This window comes from Quercus lobata, chromosome 6 (genome assembly GCF_001633185.2).
Source record: "Quercus lobata isolate SW786 chromosome 6, ValleyOak3.0 Primary Assembly, whole genome shotgun sequence".
Lineage (NCBI taxonomy): Eukaryota > Viridiplantae > Streptophyta > Magnoliopsida > Fagales > Fagaceae > Quercus > Quercus lobata.
Window position 1 is genome coordinate 12,785,144 of NC_044909.1, and position 20,691 is coordinate 12,805,834.

The 20,691-nt window shown below is 32.3% G+C and overlaps 2 protein-coding genes across 5 annotated transcripts; both read left to right on the forward strand.

Annotated features, from left to right (window-relative positions):
- The first annotated feature begins 2,415 nt into the window (after positions 1-2,415).
- Positions 2,416-9,278, forward strand: LOC115950078 (GPN-loop GTPase QQT2-like). 4 transcript variants are annotated; one of them, XM_031067327.1, is made up of 7 exons: positions 2,416-2,538; positions 5,141-5,270; positions 6,017-6,155; positions 6,303-6,529; positions 7,100-7,390; positions 8,386-8,591; positions 8,729-9,278. In XM_031067327.1, the coding sequence occupies exons 2-7, from the start codon at positions 5,175-5,177 to the stop codon at positions 9,009-9,011; spliced, it is 1,242 nt and encodes a 413-aa protein (XP_030923187.1). In that variant the 5' UTR covers positions 2,416-2,538; positions 5,141-5,174; the 3' UTR covers positions 9,012-9,278. The 4 variants fall into 4 exon arrangements, with proteins under 4 accessions (XP_030923187.1, XP_030923189.1, XP_030923190.1 ...); XM_031067329.1 differs by lacking the exon at positions 2,416-2,538 and adding an exon at positions 3,322-3,449; XM_031067330.1 differs by lacking the exon at positions 2,416-2,538 and adding an exon at positions 3,507-3,530.
- Positions 9,279-12,094: 2,816 nt separating this feature from the next.
- Positions 12,095-19,991, forward strand: LOC115995390 (galactokinase). The gene is made up of 13 exons (XM_031119943.1): positions 12,095-12,429; positions 12,893-13,077; positions 13,444-13,490; positions 13,871-13,965; positions 14,126-14,208; positions 14,766-14,834; positions 14,998-15,183; positions 15,665-15,799; positions 15,941-16,075; positions 18,078-18,148; positions 18,913-18,990; positions 19,467-19,608; positions 19,694-19,991. The coding sequence occupies exons 1-13, from the start codon at positions 12,267-12,269 to the stop codon at positions 19,802-19,804; spliced, it is 1,500 nt and encodes a 499-aa protein (XP_030975803.1). The 5' UTR covers positions 12,095-12,266; the 3' UTR covers positions 19,805-19,991.
- The last annotated feature ends 700 nt before the right edge of the window (positions 19,992-20,691 follow it).

Here is a 20,691-nt window from a genome sequence, read left to right on the forward strand (position 1 = left end):
GGCCAAATTGATTGAGAGATTGAATGCTTTTAACTCCATAGCCGATGATGATGAGGATGATGAGTGAAAGTAGTGTTGGATTTAGTGCTTAATATTTGTTGATTATCTGTGATACATTTTGTTTTATTGTCAGCGCAACTAAGAACCTAGCCGTGTTTTTCTTTTTGTTAAATTTGTCATTTTGCAGGTTGTCTTTCATCATCTAGATGTTTAACTAGATATGAATTTTTGCATCATTTATATATATGAAAAAAAAAATTTATCAACCACGTTCTCTTTCTTTTTCTTTTTCTTATTTATTTTTTTTATTTTTTATTTTTTATTAGCATTACATTGATTCTTCATCTCAAAGATGAGACTTCCATTGCTACTATGGATAGATGCGTATCTCATGCAAGCATATATGAACTTAAATTGCCTTTCAATATTTTGAATGCTTTATTATTTAGCTAGATGTGATTAGGCTCAAAAGTATATGATTCATTATTTTTCTAGATCATTTAAATACACTAAAACTAAGTTAATAGGATTTATTTTATATAATTTATCAAACAAAATGAAATAAATTTTGTCAAGTATGATTTATTCATGTTGTTCCCTTTTTACTTTTTATTTTTATTTTGAATATCAGCATTTATTAATGTAAAGTGTGCATAGAATTATGTATCCGTTTGCAACATTAATTAATTTTTTTTGCTAATTATTAGTATAATTTTCTATTCCCAACAAATTCTTCATTAATCTTTTTATATTTTTGGTTTTAAATTGCAAAATTTTGGACCATCATTATAAAATAGGTTTTTTTTTTCCTTGCGATTATGGAACTTATTTGACTAAAGTAGTAAATCAAAGTGGAAATGATAGCTCTTTATAGAAAAAAAAAAGTATTTTAAAGCCTGGTATTAAATGGTCATAGACTCATATGCAATTTTACAATCTATATGGTTCAATTTTTTTGTTTTTTTTTTTTGTTTTTTAAACTTGGTTTAATTTTTTTCTTGATTTTGTTTTCCAAGTTTGTCATAAAAGAGTCCAAGCATCCTAAGAAAGGTGTGCAATCTATATGTATAGCTCTACAATTTTTTTTTTTTTTTTTCATTTACATGTAGTGTCTCTCTTACAATTCAAACTATTCATTTTCTTTTTGTTTCTCAAATAAATTTTGTATTATATGAATTTATGTATAAAATTGTGCAACATACTGGAAGCAAAAATTATGATAGGTTCTATGATTAGAACAAATTAAAGGTTATTATTCTTCGAATAGTTCTACCTCTTAAAAGTGGCAAATTTTTATAATACTATGTCTAAAGATTTTAATAAAGAACAATGACAAAGAAGAACAAGGATACTCTAAAAACATAGTGTACAAATAAGTATTTAAAGATTTTCCAAAGGAAAAAAAATACTTCTAACATTTTTTAATCATTGATATTATTTTTAACAATACTTCAAGTCACTAACAAATTAGTATTTATTTTGTTATAGTAATTATTAAAATATATAATTATTTATACATATATTTTATAAGTTTTTTCATAAAATCGTGCAAAATATTGTCAAGTTTCTAAAAGTTCATTTTTTGTTTTTGTATTTTGTTTTTATTAAATTGATTAGGTTTTGTGTATTGGTTTCCTTTTGTTTAAACTAATTTTCTTAGCTTTGATCTAATTTATATGCTTAGGGTTAGGGTCTTAGAATTAATGATTAAATATAGTTAGAATTAATAGATTAATTTTAACAATTTTCTTAGTTGAATTTTATGTTACATCAAATTATCAAGCTGTTCTACATGTGTATTCTTGAATTATCAAATTTAATTTTAATTTATAATATTATCAAGATTATATTAATTTTAGATTTATCAAATTTTTAGTACATTTTTTTAAAAATAATTATTAATTTAAAATTCAATTTGGAAATCAATTTAATTTAGTTTTAGGAAGAAATCTTACCCCTTATGTTAGTGAGATAATTATTTACACTTGATAATTTTTTCTTTTATCTTTATTGATCTATTAAAATATATAATTATTTATACATTTATTTTATAAATTTTTTCATAAAACCGTGCAACGTACGAACTTCTAATTAGTATTAAGAAAATTCAGAAAGTTAGTTATGATTTCAAAAAATATAAAAAATACTCATAATTTACCAAAGAAATTTTGTTCATAACACTTTCTATCTAAAAATTAATACACATACATTTAATACATTTTTTTCCCTAAAAAATCATATGTACTAAATCTATATGTAACAATAGATAAATTCAAATTGAAAAATTATATTAAACTAAAAAAAAAAAAAGTCTCATTGGACGTGAGGCCAGTTATTATTATTATTATTTTTTTTTTTTCGAGAAAACAGTGGGCGTTGGTATAAACTATAAAGTGTAATGTTATCATGCATTTTAGAGAGAGAGAGAGAGAGAGAGAGCGCGAGCGAGGCAGGCAGGCAGGCAGGGAGACAGGCAACGAGTAGTGTCGCCTTGGTCTACTGAGTTTTGAGAACCTTTTCGTCTCCTCTATTTCTCTGGTTAGCATCTCTTGCCCTATATTTTTCCTTTCCGCCGCCTCAATCAAATTAGACAAATTTTTTTTTTTTTTGGGTCAGGAATTCTTAGTGAAACTTTGGCCGCTGTACTTGTTTAATTTATAAATTTATTATTTAATTATTTATTTTAAAATTATAAAAGCGCTAATTAAAAAAAAAAAAAAAATCCAAAACCCAAAACCCGAATTTTTTTTTTAAATAACAATAAATATTAAAAAATTTAGTTAATTGTCAAGTTTCAAAACAATTTTGAAAAATAACATCTCGAGTATCTAAAACTCGAGTTCCAAGATGGAACTCGAGTTTTTAAGTCTCGATTTGAGAAAAAAAATTGACCTGAAAATCGAGTTTTAAAGACTCGATTTCCATAAATTGTAAAAAACGCCGCTATATGGCTTTAAAACGTCACTATAGGGATTAAAAACGCCACTATAGGACTCCTTAAACCTGGTACTTACAAAATTTTTTTTCCAGGAAAACGCCGCTATAGGGCTTTAAAACGTCACTGTAAGGCTTAAAAACGCCACTATAGGTGAAATTTTTTTGCATAAAACTCGAGTCTTAAAGACTCGAGATCTATGTGGCATTTTTCCACTCGCGACGCGAGTCTTTAGCAGTCGAGTTCTAATATGGATCTCGAGTTTTAAAAACTCGAGATGCTACTTTCCTTAATTCTTTCAAACCGTTCCTAACTTACTATTTTGAATCCCCATATGAATCTGTTCTGCACAAAACCTCCCCAAAACCCCTGAACCACGTTGTCTCTGCCTAAATCCCTAACCCGACGAGCCGACTAAGAGAGAGAGGACTTTGGAGTTTGGACTGTTGGTATCCGCCACAAACAACCTGACCGTATTTCTTCATTGCAAAGGCCAAAACTTCATGCAATCTCTGTTAGTTATCATTACTATTTGTTTAGTTAGTTTGCTGGGTTTATTACTCTGTTTGGTTGCTAAGGAGTTGAAGGAAGGAATGTAAGTGGAGAAACTTTTGGAATTTTTTTCGCTGTTGTTTGTGGGCCTCTATGTGTTTCCACTTTCTATTGGTTTTCTACCTTCTTTCTCACCAACCAAACAGGGCAACAGTGAAAACTGAAAACCCATTTCAAGTTTCTGTTTTGTTGTACTTTTGTTTTTGTTTCTTCTGAGCTAAGGCAGACGACGTTGTTACTAGTTAAAGGGTTTTGGATTTTTTTTTTTTTTTTTTGGTTTTAAAAACGTTTTAATAATTTTATTAAAAACTGCAATTAATTAGGATTTCATTCATTCTCAATTTTACTTTTATGTCTAGCGACGTCGTTTAAGTTTCAACATAAAATAAAAACCCTATAAAGCTTTGCTCCCAAAAAAACCAAAACCCACACACACTGTCACACTCACACGCCCAATCTTTCTCTCTCTGTTCCCAATCAAAGGGAAAGTTCGTTTTTCTTGTATGTGAAGTGAGAATTTGATTTAAAGCTTAGATTCTTTTTTTCTTTTTTCTTTGTTGGAATACTTTGTAATTGTTCCATGTAAGACTTTCTTTTTTCACATTTTCAATTATACTAAAACTTTCCTTTTGATAGTAATGCCTGTTTGGAAGTTTAGAGGGAGAGGAGAGTTCCCTCTACCTTATTTGGATATTTTTAAGGAATAGAGTAATTAGCGCTTCTTCTAATCTTTTTATTAATTTTTATTTTCTTTTTAAAATTTATAAATTTATAAGTTAGAAAAGTTTAAAGAAATAAATATTTCTAACTTCGAATTTTCTTGATTGCCATCTAGATAAGAAGTTTCATAAATGGGTCTATTTTTATAGCGTGTCTCTTTAAAGTGGAATTCATCCTTTGTTTTTTCCTTTCCATTCATTCGGATCTCTTCCGTTTCATCCATTTTTATTTTGTCCGGATCCTCCTTTTCTTCCGAAAAAAGAGAAAGAGAAGGATCTTCTTCGGTGGATTCCTCTTGTTCCTGTTTAGTCCCCTTCGTTTTGGAAGTTGTTTCTATTTCTACATCTGTTTCTTCCTCACTTTCTCCCCTTTCTTCCGTTTTTGAGGTTTCTTTCAGTTTCTTAGTAACAATGGGTGACGGTACTCTGTTCAATAGTACACTAGTGAATCAACCGTATTACGTTTTCACTAGTGTATGTTTTAAAAATTAGGATAGAGAGGAGAGAAAATGATTAAAATAGATAAATTTACCCCTATTTGAAAATAGACTTACAACATTAGTCTATTATTAATTTAGAAATGGTAAATTCGGAAATTTATCTAGTCAATAATTTATCTACTCTACTCTTTTTCCAGATCTCTCCAATTTGGGGAATTAAAAATGAGGGGTTAGAGGTGGTTGAAACCCCTCCAAACTCCTCTCTTCCTTTTTTTTTTTTAAACTTCCAAACAAGGTAATTGAATTATTCTCCCTCGCTCTGCTCTACTCCCCCTCCTTTTTTTTACTTACAAACAGGCCATAAAAGAAGCCTAGAATCTACGCAAAAAGAGTTGCTATATATGTTTCTAAATTTTGTTTGTTTGTTTGTTTTTTTTCAAAGCGACGGTTTCTGTCTCATTTGATTATTGCATTAAATTTGTTTGACATGGCAGAGCTGGAATAGGTTGAAAATCGAGGGTTTTGGAAATGGATATTGATTCTGATCCCAACAATTTGAATGTCAAGTCATCGGAGGAAGTTGCAGCAATGCAAATGGATTCTTCTGACTCATCAGCCGCTCAAGTAATTATTCTCACTCAACCCCTCTTTGTTTGTTTCGTTCTTTTTATTTTTATTTTTTCGTTTGTTTTTACATATGCTAATCTGTTGGTGTGGAATTTTACATTTTCAGTCAGTTTTGTTTTTATAGTTTGTTTTTTTTATATAGTTCAATTTTCATGTGTTTAATCTCTGTTTGGTTGTTGAGAAAACTTAGGAAATGAAGGAAAGTGTATGATTTTACATTTTGAGCACGTTTATATATATATATATATATATTTGTTCATCTTTCATGTGTTTTATCTATGTTTGGTGGTTGAGAAAACAAAGGAAAGTAATAGGAACACAAAGACAAAGAAAAGTGTAGAATTTTACATTTTGAGTGTTTTATTTATTTACTTTAAATTAGTTCATTTTTTGTGTTTTTCTCTGTTAGTTGTTTAGAAAACAAAGGGAAGCGTGCTTTTTGAGTGCTTTGCTATTTTAGTTTTACTGTGGAAAAGATCTTTGAAAGAATGCCAGTAGTTGCACCCTAGGTATATATGAATCTAGGTTTGCTGGCTCAGGTCCCAATTTTTTTAAATATATATAAACCCATGATTCGCAGATTCAGTATCTGATTTTTTGTTTTTTGGTTTTCTGTAACACTTGTAGTCGCTGACTAAAGTAATATTTAGCTTAAATTTTTTTTTGATGAATAGATTTAGCTTAATTTTGTTAGTTGGATGATGCACAGTGCTGATTTTTCATTGATTGAATCTGTGTCAAAGGCAAAGGGTAAAGAAAAAGAGGAGCTTGCTGAGACAATGGATAAGCTAAATATTGAGGGATCATCATCTGGGCAGGCTGGGACTTCGTCAACCAACTTCAAGAGAAAACCAGTTATCATCATTGTTGTAGGGATGGCAGGTGATTAAATTAACCCTAATTGGTTTTGTTTAAAAGTATTATTGGTTGTCTTTTCATTGATTTATATGGGTTTGGAATTTTGGGAACTTTTTGGTATGTTTACAGTTTGGAGATAAAGACTGAAAGATGTTATATGGATTTTCTTAGGGAGTGGAAAAACAACGTTTCTTCATCGGCTGGTTTGCCACACTCAGGCTTCGAATATTAGGGGTTATGTGATGAACCTTGACCCTGCAGTGATGACACTTCCATTTGGCGCTAACATTGATATAAGGGACACTGTGAAGTATAAGGAAGTGATGAAGCAGTACAATCTAGGACCTAATGGTGGAATTTTGACATCACTTAACTTGTTTGCTACAAAGTTTGATGAGGTAAAGCTTACATGTCAAATATCTGCTTTAGAGTAGATCTGTTATTCTGGCCTATGAGTTCTAGCTCAATTGACACTTCCTCCTCTCACAATGATGGGGTGGAGGGTTTTGTCATGTTTTCATACCCATTGATTGTGCATGTAACTTACCAATACAAAGATGTATATTAAACTGTTAGAACAACTCAATTGCTTAGCACGTCCAGCTTCACCTTTGCCATTAATGAGGCCTGGTTGTGAGTCTTGTGACCTATAGAATGGGTGGTATTACAGCCATTTATAAGTGTCCTCTTTGGACTATCAAACTAATAAACATCCTGAAGAAATCTCTTGGAGAAAAGTTTAGATTGGAATTGGCTGGTTTAAGCATATAGATTGTACTTCTGGTTCAATATCTATTAATTTGCATGCATAAGCCAAGCACTTTTCAGCCATGGATACTCTATGGTGATTATATATCTCTGGATTGGTTTATGTTCTCATTTCAAAATCTTTTACTCTCATTTATTGTTTGTTCCATTTTTCACCAAGTATTTGTTTGTATAATGATCTTTATGATGCCTTATATCAGGTTGTTTCTGTTATCGAGAAGCGAGCAGATCAGCTTGATTATGTTCTAGTGGATACTCCTGGACAAATTGAAATATTTACTTGGTCTGCTTCTGGTGCTATTATTACAGAAGCTTTTGCTTCAACCTTCCCTACTGTTGTCACTTATGTAGTTGATACGCCTCGTTCCTCAAGTCCAGTTACTTTCATGAGCAATATGTTATATGCTTGTAGTATACTTTACAAGACAAGGTTGCCTCTTGTGCTGGCATTCAACAAGACTGATGTGGCTCAACATCAATTTGCCTTGGAGGTTTGTTTTTACTTGACCCTTCAAGTACATAATTTACGTTGAAGTTACATTATTTAAACCCTTGTGCTTCTAGCTTTCTACTTACAAGAAACAGGAAAAAAAAAAAAAGTACTGGTGCTTCTGTTTGCTGATAAATTTTGAACATTTTTTTAGGTTGGTGAACCTTTGGAACTAAACCCCAAAGTGCAAACAAACAATTTCATTAGTCAAGCAAGTAATATTAATATCAATATGTTTAGATCTTTTGAAGTCTATATACTAATTGGGACTTTGTTTCAGTGGTCTAGAATTTGGGGTTTCACACAACATATTTCCATTTCTGATTTTCTACAATCTGTCAGTTTTTCTTCTTGAGTTACTTGTAATTGTTTTAAGTAGTGTTCATTGTATGTATTTTTTATTCAATAAAACTTTGATTACCCTATATTAAAAAAAAAATGACTTATTCAGGTACCCAGTCTGTTTGGTGCATTGAGAAGCTAAATTAGGGTAAACTCATTAGTGTTTGGGATCTTTGTAGTCTGGTTGAATTTGTATTACACAAAGCTGTGCATTTTCTATCATGCCAAATTTTGTTAGTGGTTCTAACAGAAAAATATAATGTTCATTTCTATCATGTTTGATTGCCAAGGTTATTTTGGAATTCTACCTCAGCTGGTTAGTCTTTTTTATTTATTTTTTAAAATTATTCTAAATATTTTTGCTCCTTTCTTTTCAAAGCCAAATGATGAAAAAAGAAAGAAAAAGTAAACATCCTTAAGTCTCTCCACTTCTCATATTTTCTGAAAATTTAAATTTTACTCTTCCTTTTGCCTCTTTTAAACCAAGTATTTGATTTGATGGTCTAAATCTGATTCTGCAGCTGTTTTCTCACCCTTTGCTTGGGACACTAATTTTTTCTCCATTCCCTTTATCGTCCAGTTAACTTGCATATATATACGAGCAGATTTTGTTTTGTATTTATATCCTTGTCTTGAATGCTGATGTGCATGCAGTGGATGGATGACTTTGAGGCCTTTCACGTAGCAGTAAGTTCAGACAGCTCATACACATCAACTCTAACTCAGAGCCTTGCCCTTGTGCTGGATGAGTTCTACAAGAATTTACGGTCAGTTGGTGTGTCTGCTGTTTCTGGTGCTGGAATAGACGCCTTCTTCAAGGCCATTGAAGCAAGTGCCGAGGAGTACATGGAAACTTATAAGTATAGCTTGAATTTGATAAATGTTCTCCTTGCTTTTTTGTTACAGTTCTATTGCTTGGCAATGCTATTGCTACCATAATGATCAGAGTAAATAATCAAACTTTTATTACTTTTGCTGCTTATTCTTGTTTGTGCAGGGCTGATCTTGACAAGAGATGGGCAGAGAAGCAACGTTTGGAGGAAGATCGCAGGAAGGAGAACTTGGATAAATTGAGGAAGGATATGGAGAAATCTGGGGGAGAAACTGTTGTCTTGAGCACTGGTCTGAAGGACAAAGGAGATAGGAGTAAAACCATGATGGATGAGGAAGATGAAGAAATAGAAGATGATGATGATGATTATGAGAGATTTACTGATGATGAAGATGCTATAGATGAGGATGAGGATGAAGATGAAGAAGTTTCCAGATTCTCCTTTTAGTACAGCTACAATGCTGACAAAATTTTCTTGAACCAAAACTTTGTATAGAATTTTCACTAGTAACTAAAGTACTAAACCACTGATTTAATGGCATATAGTTTTGCATAACTTGTGATTCAACGTTTACAGCACTCATTTTTGCGTAGGTAAGTTATTAAAGGTGCTGCTGTTTGGTTTGATATGGTATGCATAACTTTGTAATTGTACTTCTGCTGCTGTTCTTGATTATTTAACCTGCCATTTACAAGTGAAATGTTAGATTTTGAACATGGAGGGTCTGTCATTGCATTTCAGTTGTGTATTTGTTATTTCATTATTACACATGGAAGGTCTGTTAAGAATGATGAATTCCAGATTTGACAGAGTTCCTATCAATTTTGGCACATTATGTTGATAGAAACTCTTGTTAGCTTGTTAAAGCTTCTCTACATACTTTTTAGTGCTTGCTTTTCTTACCGACATGCAACTATGGCATGGCTGTGTGAGAATGTGTGCATTTGGATGAACTTATTTTTATTGGATTATGGCACCGCCGTGTGAGACTCTGTGCATTTGGATGAGCTTATTTTTATCGGTTTATCTTGTATACGGTATAAAATAACATTTGTCGCTTGAAAAAAAGTAATGTTTTAGAAAGTTTTACGTTCTCTTTTTATTGAGGATGAAAATAAGTTGAACCAAATGAGTAATATGATGTCATGTCATCTATTCATTTGTTACTTTTTATTTTTTTATTTTTTATGAACTATTCATTTATTATTCAGAAGAAAAAAAAAAAAAAACTATTCATTTGTTACATTGTTAATTGTATTGATCACTGTTTTCATAAGCTTGAGATATGATTGAAGTGTTTATATGAATTTTTTTTAAAAAAAATTAAACACACACTTGTAGGGATATATTTAACTGCATATATTTGTTAATTATTTTTTCATATTAGTTTATTATATTTAAAGAATCACCAGAAAGTGCTAAAAAGTTGCAAATTATTATAAGGAGTGGATTACAATAAGAGACTAAAATAATTGACATAGTTTGATGCCTTCTGACTAGAAGATGACAAAGAAGACACGTGTAATTACGTACCTTTAGAAAAGTGGACCTCGTGTTGACTGTAGCCTAGTCGTGTATATTCATATCAGAGTAGAGACACAAAAATTTTATCCAAAATAAGAGACAAAAAGAAAAGAAAAAAAAAGAGATGATCTTTTTTCACAATGATAAATTGTAATTGAAAGAATATCAATTTCAAAAGGACTAATTATTCAAAACACGTTTCATTATGCACCAATCTCATATGCTAATGAAAAATTTCGTGTCACTAGATTAATTGGGCAACATAGATTAATTAAAAATTATAAGTAAATAAAAGAAAATGTTTAATTAATCAAGTTTCACTTAAAGTAAATTAACGAGTTATACATCAAACACACATTAATTTTATGTCCACCAATTATGATACATAATTTCATTACTTGAAAATTTTAGTAAATATAATTTTTTAAAGGAGAATTAAATTTCTCAAAATTTAAGTAATAGATTTTTACATAGAATAAACTATGCATAAAATTAATAAATTACTTGATAATTTTGGTAATACAATTTAATTAAAATAATTTATTCTATCTTAATGAAAATTTAACTACTTGTTTCAAGATAAGATAATCACTTGACTTAATCACTGATTGTAAGATGTGGGCATCCAGCTTCTATTTATCTATATATATATTACAAAATAGAAATTATATTCTAACTTAATTTAAGTTTTTATTTACTTAATTTGTTTAAATTAAATAGTACATAGTACGTAGTATGTGATTTATGATCATCAATATAATATATCTATATAATAGCATATTAGCCGGCATAATCGGCTTCTTTATTTTGTGCGATCTTTGTAGGATAAGGTGGAATATGATGGTGGTAGATACCATGATTGTGTTTGTGTCCCAGTTAATCATTGCTTCTTTGTTAATATTGTTATAGTTGAGTCTGGCATTGTTTTCAAAAGTGGCCCTAAGGTCAGTGACATTGAGACTTTTTATGTGCAACTGTGCAAGTACTAATGTACCATATGTTATAAGTTATAACTGCGCATAAATGATACGAGGAAGAATTGTCATATGATAATTGCACCAGGGCCATGGGGGTTAGAGAAAATGATGTAACGAACTTACTTTAGCTCAAACTGATTATACATTGGTCACTTTCGCCGCGAGCTGAAGCTTTTCAGTTTTCACTGCAAACCCAATAAGACAGAAAAAGAAAAGGCTGCCCCATTATTTTTATTTTTTATTTTATTTTTATCATCGTGTTTAGATTATTGTGAGTTACTAGTTCTAACTCAACATTTCATACAATGTAGTACTAGTACCTCATTTTTTTTCCATGTAAAAGTGAATTCTGCTCAGAATTTTATAATCCAATTGATATTTTTAAGATTGAAGTCCAATATTAAAATTCTTTTTTCTTTTACCTATAGAAAAATTTAAAAAAAATAACGAATTTCACTTGAAAATTTTACGCATAGGACTTATATTTATAAATGAGAAAGATGATAATACTCTAGACTCTAGAAGTAATATTTACTCATCTTCTGTAAGTTTTGTTAATTAAATTTGTTGTAACATTCATCGTTCATAGAGGTAACAATGTTTAATAGGTTTCAGTTAGTTTTACCGGTAAAGTTTTTGATTTAAAAAAAAAAAAAAAACTGGTAAAGTTCTTATTGTCATATAGATTAAAAACTCTTAAAAAAAAAAGGTAACATGATTTAAAATAATATTTGAATAATTTTTCCCACTGTTGAACAAACTCAACTTTCTAATACTAATATAACCAAACCAAACAAAAACAGGGACAGAAAATTTCAATTATAACCTGTAAGTCTGTAACCTGTTGTTTGTGTCAAACAACTTCAAACCAAACCGGACGATTGTGCCAAACAAGCAGTTCATAGTTTCATACTTCATATTTATTGAACGAAAAAAAAAAAAAAAAAAAAAAAAAAACAGTTCATATCTATCCGGTGACAAGCCGGTAATCAAGACTGACCTCTAAAAAAAAGGAATAAACAAATTTAAAAACTGTACCATACTTGGACTCTTTTTTGCATTACAAGTCTGGTTACTAGATCACCGCAAAGCTCTCTTTTCTAGCTTATCCGAATATTTATAGTCCATAGATTCCAAACCAAAAAAAAAAGTTGCTGAGAAAATTGAATTCCAAGAAAATCAAATCAAGTAAAAAAGAAAAATGGCGAAATACGAAGAGCTACCAATCCCAGTGTTCTCGTCGCTTGAGCCAGTGTACGGCGACGGTTCTCAAGTCGAAGAAGCTCAACTTCGTTTCGACAATTTCAAGTCCAAGTTTGTCCAAGTTTTCGGTCACGCTCCTCACGTTTTCGCTCGCTCTCCAGGTGTGTGCGTTTATCGGTGTTTGCTTGCTGAGAAAGTGTTTAGAAAAATACCAAAATCAGAATTTAGAGAGAAAGAAAGACTCTGTTTGGTTGCTCCGAAACTCTGCGATAATAAAAAATCAACTTTGTTTTTTAAATCTCATTATACTGTTGAAAACGACTCTAATCTCTCTCTCTCCGTATACGTTTCTGTATGTATGTATTTATACATGTGTATGTGTATCGCAGTAATTTCAATTCTTTAAGACTGTTGTACGTATATTTATGTATGTATGTATGTTTGTATGTGTGGGTATGTATAATGTATGTCTGTATCCTATATAAACTCGAGACGTATTGATAGGAAGGAGAATTGTGATGATAAAAGTTGTGATGGTGTTGCTTTTGATTGAATTTGAGAGATTGTTGTTGATGATAGATTTGGGAATTGTATAGTGGACGAATTGATTTTGTGGTGGTGCAGGGAGAGTGAACTTGATTGGAGAGCACATCGACTATGAAGGTTATTCGGTGCTGCCAATGGCGATACGGCAAGACACGATTGTGGCTATTAGGAAGCACGATGAGGGAGAAGGAGAAAAGGTTCTTAGAATCGCAAATGTTAGTGATAAGTACCCTATGTGTACGTATCCCGCCGATTTTGATCAGGTATAATATTGTTGATCATTATTTTTTTTTAGCTATGATTTGTGTTTGTAGCTAGAATTGCCTTACTTGGTGTTTTCGATTGGATAATTGACATTGGAATTTTTTATGTTACTGTTTCTGTTAATGATGTTTTTGGGTTTAGATAGATGATAAAACTGTTGTTGTTGAATTAGAAGTTCAGATCTGACATGTTGAATAAAATCATTGCATTAGATGTTGGTAAAGTTCCTTTTTGACATTGGATTGCCTTTTCACTTTTGAGACCAATCTTTGCTGTCCGCCATGCTACTTACAGCTGTATTTTTTGACCACTCCTGTTAAAACTAAATTTGGTATAAAAGATTTTGAGATTGTTTTATTGTGCAGGAAATTGACTTGAAGAATCACAGATGGGGCCATTATTTTATTTGTGGGTGAGAAATGAAAACCCATACTTTTTTTTTTTTTTTAGCTCTCTGTTATTGCTTTTTAAATTAACAGTATACTTGTAGGTTTAATTTTTTCTGAAGCCTATGGTACCGAATGTTGGGCTCTTAAGGAGCAACAAATTCATAATATGAGTGTATTTGAAATGAGAATGTTAAGATGGATGAGTAGAACCTTTTCGCCCGAATGTTAATGATAAGATGTTAGCAACTATTTAACTTCCTTATAAGGCGAATACAGCCATTATCTCATTTCAAATACACTCATATTATGAATTTTTTGCTCCTTATAAGGCGAAAAGGTTCTTAGAATCGCAAATGTTAATGATAAGATGTTAGCAACTATTTAAATGGTCTGTATTCTTCAGGTACAAAGGTTATTATGAATATGCTAAATCAAAAGGAGTGAATGTTGGTGAACCAGTTGGACTTGATATTCTTGTTGATGGAACAGTTCCCACAGGTGTATTTCTCATTATTCATATGGAATGGCATTAGCTATGGTGTTCAATTGAAGTTGATCAGTTCACTATCATTCATACCATGACAATGATGTAATTCTTTACTTTCATGCTAGAGTCAAATCTGGCTCACTTTCTTTTTTTTTTTTTTTGGAATTTTAGGATCTGGACTATCAAGCTCTGCAGCATTTGTTTGCTCTTCCACAATTGCGATAATGGCTGCTTTTGACGTAAACTTTCCTAAGGTACATATTAACCATTACAGATTGTACAGTGTTGGATTTCTTTGTTGTATATAAGGGAGTATTTAAGGTTAAAGAAATCACTTATTAAACATACCCAACCAGAACTTGTGTGCATCTGTGCCTGCAGTTGCTTGATAAAGTGCTTGTTCTACATAAAGTAATCTATTTTGTGGTATAACTATAATTATGGTTAGAGGGTCCTCTCAAAAAATCCATCATTACTGAATTTGGCAATGCACATTGTAAATTCATTTTCCCAAGCACATGAAACTATGAATGTTTGTCTTTTATTAATTTCTTGTTCTCTTCTGGGGCAGCCCATTAACAAGTGTTGAACAATTCTAACCTTGATATGCTTACAGATTGTCAAACTTTTTATATTAAGCAAAGCATATTAAGTAAATTTCAATCCTATATTACCCATGCTTGGAAATCCTATGATTTATACTTGATAAATATGGCAAGCCTGCCATCTGGTACCATTGGCAGTTATTTAAGTCCTACATATCCCTTTACTTAACTGTTTCAAATGCTAACAAATGTGTCTTGTTGAACAGAGAGACATTGCCCAACTTACATGTGAATGTGAACGACACATTGGAACACAATCCGGTGGAATGGATCAGGTCATACATTTTTGCTTTTTAATGATCAATTCCATTCTACTTTTCCAGAATTCCTGTAACATATACATAATTATTACTTAATTATGTTCCTCTGAAAGCGTGACTTATTCTTGTTGTATTTGGTTTAATTTCCCTAATGTACTAGTCTTTTTTCACATGACAGGCAATTTCTATTATGGCCAAATCTGGGTTCGCAGAGCTGATTGATTTCAACCCTATTCATGCTACTGACGTTCAACTTCCTGCTGGTGGGACGTTTATAATAGCCCATTCCTTGGCAGAATCTCAGAAAGCAGTCACTGCTGCTACAAATTACAATAACAGGGTTGTTGAATGCCGGCTGGCTGCTGTAAGTTTCAGCATTTCTTAAAGATTTGAATACTTTTTAACCAAAAAAAAAAAAAAAATCTTGAAGATTTGATCATAAAATGTTCCTATAAATCTGCCAGGCAGTATTTTATATTTGACTTGAGTTACTCCTTCTTTAGGTTTCATATCACAATTTTCAAGATACTTGCCAATTACTTTCACCATGTTAGAAAAGGATGGGTAGCTAGAGGGAGCTTTTGAGGGTTGTGGTTCAAATATTTTTTCTTAGAGACAGAGCTAAATTTTGAGTTGGATTATAATAAAAAAGCCCATGCTATTAGCTGAGAAACTGAACTCTCTCTCTCTCTGTGTGAAGAGATTCATGTTTTTCATTTCTTGCTTGAACATTGTCAGGGATCACTATTTTCTTTACTTTCATAAATATCTTTATATTCATGATGTGATTATATTAAAAATAAATAAATAAATATTTACAATGTGTCATTGTGAAATATCTTCAGATTGTGCTCGGTATAAAGCTGGGAATGAAACCACAAGAGGCAATATCAAATGTAAAAACTCTTTCTGATGTTGAAGGGTTATGCATATCATTTGCCAGTCCTCATGGCTCTTCTGATCCTGTACTTGCTGTCAAGGTATTTCTTTTTCTTATCTTCTGCCGACATTGAAAATATTTTATAACAAACATATTATAGCATAATACATCCATGATGGATCATCTAGTCACATGTGTGTGCATGGGATGAATGCATATTAACTCATCTGTATTTCTTAAGGAATTTCTGAAAGAGGAACCTTATACCGCTGAAGAGATTGAGATAATCACAGAGGAAAAGCTAACATCAATTTTTGGAGATTCTCCAACTTCTTTGGATGTGTTGAGTGCTGCCAAGCACTTTAAGTTACATCAGGTACTTTCTAATTTGTGGTCTATAGATGGCAAAGATTAGTTTTAACCATTTCATAGTGAGTTATGATTTGAAAGTTATGAATCTTGCCTGTTCATATTTTCCATGTTTTAGTATTTTTTTTTTAGTAAGTACTATAGAATTGTAATAAACAAAGGAATGCTCTAAATGAAGAGCTTCCTAAAGAGTTCAACCGAATTCTTAAATGATCCATAAAATCAACTAAGGAAATACAAGAAACCCCCCAAATCATTGTACAACATTCAAATAGAAAGCACAAGGGGCCTTAAGATCAACCATAGATCTCTCCATGCCTGCAAAAGTGCAACTATTCCATTTCCTCCAAATAAGGAGTCATGCACCATATATAAATAAGAGCATGCCTCCCTCTTGGCCCTTTACATCAAGATAATACGTCAATTACCTTAGGTGGCATCACTACAGCTGGTTTAAAATGATGGTTGTTGAACCTGCTTAAATTTAATGAAGTGTTGTAGTTATTCACTTGCTGCTCACTTTACAAATTCATTCACTCCTAAGCTTGCTAATCTACATCACAAGTTCATGATTTCTATTGTTAAAGGGTATGCAAACAATCATGATCTTGAATCTTGTAGTTTCCTTAAAAGCAAAAAGGGGGGAGGGGTGTGGATGGCCTGTTCAGGGGAAGACCCAAAAAAAAAAAGGGTAATTGCAGTAAACCCACCTGTGATTTGGCTCAAATTCATATTGCCTATCCGTGGTTTGAAAAGTGTTACTTTGCCCACTTGAGGTTTACTCTGTTTTTCTCCCTCCTCCAAAACAAAAAACACATACAAAAACAAGAGAAAACAAGATCAAATAGTTAGGGTTTTGTAAAAATTAATTAAATCTAACTCTCTCTCACCTTTTCACTGTGTGTCTCTCTCTCTCTGAGATTGTTTGCTGACATTTGATTACTTGTTGCTTACCTTGCCTAATACCTGGAGTTTGAAGTTAAGCTATATGTGTTCAATCTAGCTTAAGTTGATTCAGAATAGGTTTATCATTTTGAACCCAGAGCTGTATACATGAAATCTAAATAACCTCAGTCACTAGTCAGTATAATTGCAAAAACTAATCATTGACTAAAAGCAAAATTAATTAAGTTTTTCTGCCACTATTCTTAAGCTATATATGATTGGTATTTGGTGGTTAGAGATATAATATTGGTTTTGGAAGGACTAGGCTCTAGAGCTCCTCCTATTTGGCCAACAGATCTTCAGGGTGTTGTGGCATTGTGGGCTTGCCACACCAGGGGTGCGATGTTAAAGGTGTGTATTAGATTGGGGGCTTCCCACTTACTTTGCACGGTGAGAGGCATCAATCTTGTTGGCTTATCAGAGCAACGAAGGTCCTTTGTTGTCTCACGAGCCTTGCTGGTCAATCATAGGTGAAGCTTCCATTTGAATCGTTGATGGATGGTGGATGATTATGATTTGCATTAATAGTAATTCTTTGTTGTTACCATTTTGCTAGAACAGAGAGAGATGAAGAGGAGAGAGAAAGACACATAGTGGAAGGGGAGAGGGAGAGTCAAATGCTTGTTATTAATTTTTACCAAAACATAACCTTTTGATATATTTTTTTCTCTTGTAGTTTTTTGTGTTTTTTGTTTTAGGAGGAGAGAGACATAAAATAGGAGTAAAAATACATAGTTATCTTTATTTTTAACAGAAGTGGGTAACGGGAGACAAACAGAGTGAACCTTAGGTCGGTAATGTAACACTTTTCAAACCACGGGTAGGTAATGTGAATTCGGGTCAAACCACAGGTGAGTTTACTGCAATTATCCAAAAAAAAAAATTATAAGTACCCGAGGTCCTGTACCAGCAGCTAAGTATTAGCCTGTGTTTCTGAATAATTTTTCAAAATAGTAGTCATATCATAAATATTATCTTAGTAATTTAAAACCCAAATTTAAAAATATCAGTGCATTTTTATTTTGAGATTTGGCTCACTTTGCAATTTTTCTGAAATATAACAGCGAGCCGCTCATGTTTATTCTGAGGCCAAGCGGGTACATGCCTTTAAGGACACTGTAGCATCAGATTTAAGGTGAGTCACATGAATTGATTGATAGTAGTTTTATTAGCATTGCTTATACGTGTGCATGCATTTATTTTGGTTGAGCTGCAAGATTAAAAAAAAAAAAAAAAGAGAGAGAGAGAGAGAGAAAAAGGGGGTGGAGGTTCCAATTTTAAACCTTTCATGCTTCTGGATCATAAAACTTGTAGCAAGCTTGGACATGTCCTATTGAAATTTTTTTGTTTTATTAATTAGAAACTAGAAGTTGGAAATGTGGGGCATTCTGTTGCTAATCTGTGATTTCACGCATGTGCATGCTGCTACTTCTTTGGCCTTTGTATGCAACTCTGCCTTTGTCGTTACTTATGGCCTTAATCCTTTTATGAGGCTGGTCCAAGCCCCAAAAAGGAGGGAAGTGGTAAGTTGGCATCCAGAATAAAACTTAATCACCATAGTTTATGCATTATATGTTCGTGTAATTTCTGTAATTGGGATATTCTTATATGCATTTGGATCCCTTATGAACTAGGTTAGGACTTGGGAATTATAATTTAGTCATTGGTTGAAGGTCTGACAGTAATTGAACTCTGTGATGTGGATTATACCCAACTTAATTATGGCTGATTTTATTTTTCATTATTATTTTCTGTTGTGTCCTTTTAAATTTCAATGTTAAATAAATTACATGATGTAAAACCTGTTCATGCTATCATCCAAGTTCAACTTAAAAAAAAATATTTTAAAAGTACAAAGTTCAAGTTTATTCAATTCTAATTTTCTACTAATTCTTGCAGTGAGGAGGACAAGCTAAAGAAGCTTGGTGGCCTTATGAATGAGAGCCATCACAGCTGTAGTGTTTTATATGAGTGCAGGTATAAATGTTCAAGTCCAGCTTCTAGAATGTGAAAGCACACACTTCCAATTACTTCTCATCATTAGTGAAAAAACCTCATAAAAAAATTTGAATAATTTCTCATATAAATTTGCAGCTTATATGTACTCAATTACATGTTTTTTGTGTTGACAATTTTTCCTTTTTTTTTTTTTTTTTTGTTCTTTAAAAAATTTGAGCATTTCACGAAGGCCCTTCACAAACATCTTCTTGGCAGTTGGCATTCTCTACTTAGAGAGAGAGCGATGTGTCTTTGTTGCTTTTGCAGGACTTGATTGAAAGCATGCATCTTTATTACATTAAAAAATGTTGTATTTAATCTACTACTATTATGATGATGATTTTTTCCCCTGTTGTACTCTGCAATCTGCATTAATCATTCCTTTTATGAAATATGCTCTCTTATTTCACAGCATCTTACTGTATTTACTTCCGTTTTATTTTTGTTGTAACTAGCTGTCCGGAGTTGGAAGAACTTGTACAGACATGTCGGGAACATGGTGCACTTGGGGCAAGGCTTACAGGAGCTGGATGGGGTGGTTGCGTGGTCGCTTTGGTGAAAGAGAGCATTGTTCCACAGTTTATCCTCAATTTGAAGGTAAGTCTTCTGTCCTAAATGGAAATTTCTCCCTATACAGTTGGATGAAACAATTGTTGACAATGTGATTTGTTACGTGTATCAGGAATGCTTCTATCAATCAAGGATTGACAAAGGGACTATTAACAAGAATGATCTAGGCCTCTATGTTTTTGCTTCGAAGCCGTCAAGTGGTGCTGCTATTTTCAAGTTTTAGTATGAATCACATGGGGATTATAGGAACAGCCAGGTCTGCTATTTACTTAATTTATGTTGAGAAACCTCATGAAATTCTTGTCTAGTTGATTAAACTCTGATCTTATCATTTTAAAAATTGTTCTTGGAATGGAATTATATGGACCTCCTTTACAAAGAGACAGATTAATCTTTTCAGAAAATAATAACGATCTGGCCTACAAAGTCTGTTCACTAAAAGAAATATCTTTCATATAAAAATGTATCCATTTAAGCAGCTAATCAATTCCACCAACCACAACTCGCCACATGGGCGAGTTGTGGCTTTTTTTGTGGCACAAGACTTTTCCATTTCAATACTCAGTGGTCTCTCCCCCCCCCCCCCCCCCCCCCCCCCCCCCCCAAAAAAAAAATTCAATATTCAGTGGATACTGACTATTGTAGAGGATGTTTTAAAGCCCTGCGTGCTAATTAATGTGCTATTGGTTTAGCTTTTTCCTTTGAACTTATTTGTCAGTTTTATAAAGCTTCACTTTTCTAAGTACAATTTTTTTTGTTTGATTATACTCAAGGAAATCAGCAAAAAGCTAAACCCAAATGCATGGACTAAGCTTATTGTTGTTGAATTAATTTAGTGATTGTGACTGAACACTAGAAAACGATACATATCATGTTAGCCTTGCGGCAATGCATTAGTAGTGTCAAAGAATTGCTGGTGCGATCTCGCTAGAGACGAACCAAATGAAGATATTTCCTTCATCTTTGTTGGTGGTCCATTAACTGAATAACTGGTTTCGATCCAAAAAAGCTGTATGCATGTATGTATATTGATGGGGGTGTAGGGCCGTTTGAGTTGTGATGGTTGTCCCATCACATATACTGTTTTTCATGGATTTTGTATATGAGTAT

What these genes read in the sequence shown, in the direction of transcription:
- LOC115950078 (XM_031067327.1), top strand. Translation starts at nt 5,175, where the DNA reads ATGGATATTGATTCTGATCCCAACAATTTGAATGTCAAGTCATCGGAG. An exon ending in CTGACTCATCAGCCGCTCAA is followed by an intron (nt 5,271 to 6,016) that starts GTAATTATTCTC and finishes TCTGTGTCAAAG; the next exon opens with GCAAAGGGTAAAGAAAAAGA. An exon ending in TTGCTACAAAGTTTGATGAG is followed by an intron (nt 6,530 to 7,099) that starts GTAAAGCTTACA and finishes GCCTTATATCAG; the next exon opens with GTTGTTTCTGTTATCGAGAA.
- LOC115995390 (XM_031119943.1), top strand. Translation starts at nt 12,267, where the DNA reads ATGGCGAAATACGAAGAGCTACCAATCCCAGTGTTCTCGTCGCTTGAG. An exon ending in CGTTTTCGCTCGCTCTCCAG is followed by an intron (nt 12,430 to 12,892) that starts GTGTGTGCGTTT and finishes GTGGTGGTGCAG; the next exon opens with GGAGAGTGAACTTGATTGGA. An exon ending in GGCCATTATTTTATTTGTGG is followed by an intron (nt 13,491 to 13,870) that starts GTGAGAAATGAA and finishes TGTATTCTTCAG; the next exon opens with GTACAAAGGTTATTATGAAT.